General features: G+C 54.0%; 1 protein-coding gene across 1 annotated transcript in view; it reads left to right on the forward strand.

Annotated features, from left to right (window-relative positions):
* The window catches only part of DVL3 (dishevelled segment polarity protein 3), a 116259-nt gene that overhangs the window by 115256 nt on the left and 792 nt on the right, over nt 1-211 (forward strand). The window contains exon 14 of the mRNA XM_015407724.1: nt 161-209. Coding sequence (XP_015263210.1) covers nt 161-209 — 49 coding nt within the window. The remainder of the gene's footprint in view (nt 1-160; nt 210-211) is intronic.

Below are 211 nucleotides of genomic sequence, written 5' to 3' on the forward strand. Positions count from 1 at the left end.
ATTTCGGGTGGGGGGGGATGCAGGAACTACAGCTATAAAGTCCCCTGCAAATAGGCATCCAGTTGATACTTAAAAACCTCCAGCGATGAAGAATTTTTCAGGGTGCAGCCCAGAATGTTCCCTAACCCTTTTTTCACTCTCTCCCTCCCACCCCCCACAGGAAGCCGGAGCAGCGGCTCGAACCGCAGCGGCAGTGAGAGAAGGAAGGAGC

Source organism: Gekko japonicus, unplaced genomic scaffold (assembly GCF_001447785.1).
Source record: "Gekko japonicus isolate JY-2015 unplaced genomic scaffold, Gekko_japonicus_V1.1 scaffold1994, whole genome shotgun sequence".
In the NCBI taxonomy this organism is placed as follows: domain Eukaryota; kingdom Metazoa; phylum Chordata; class Lepidosauria; order Squamata; family Gekkonidae; genus Gekko; species Gekko japonicus.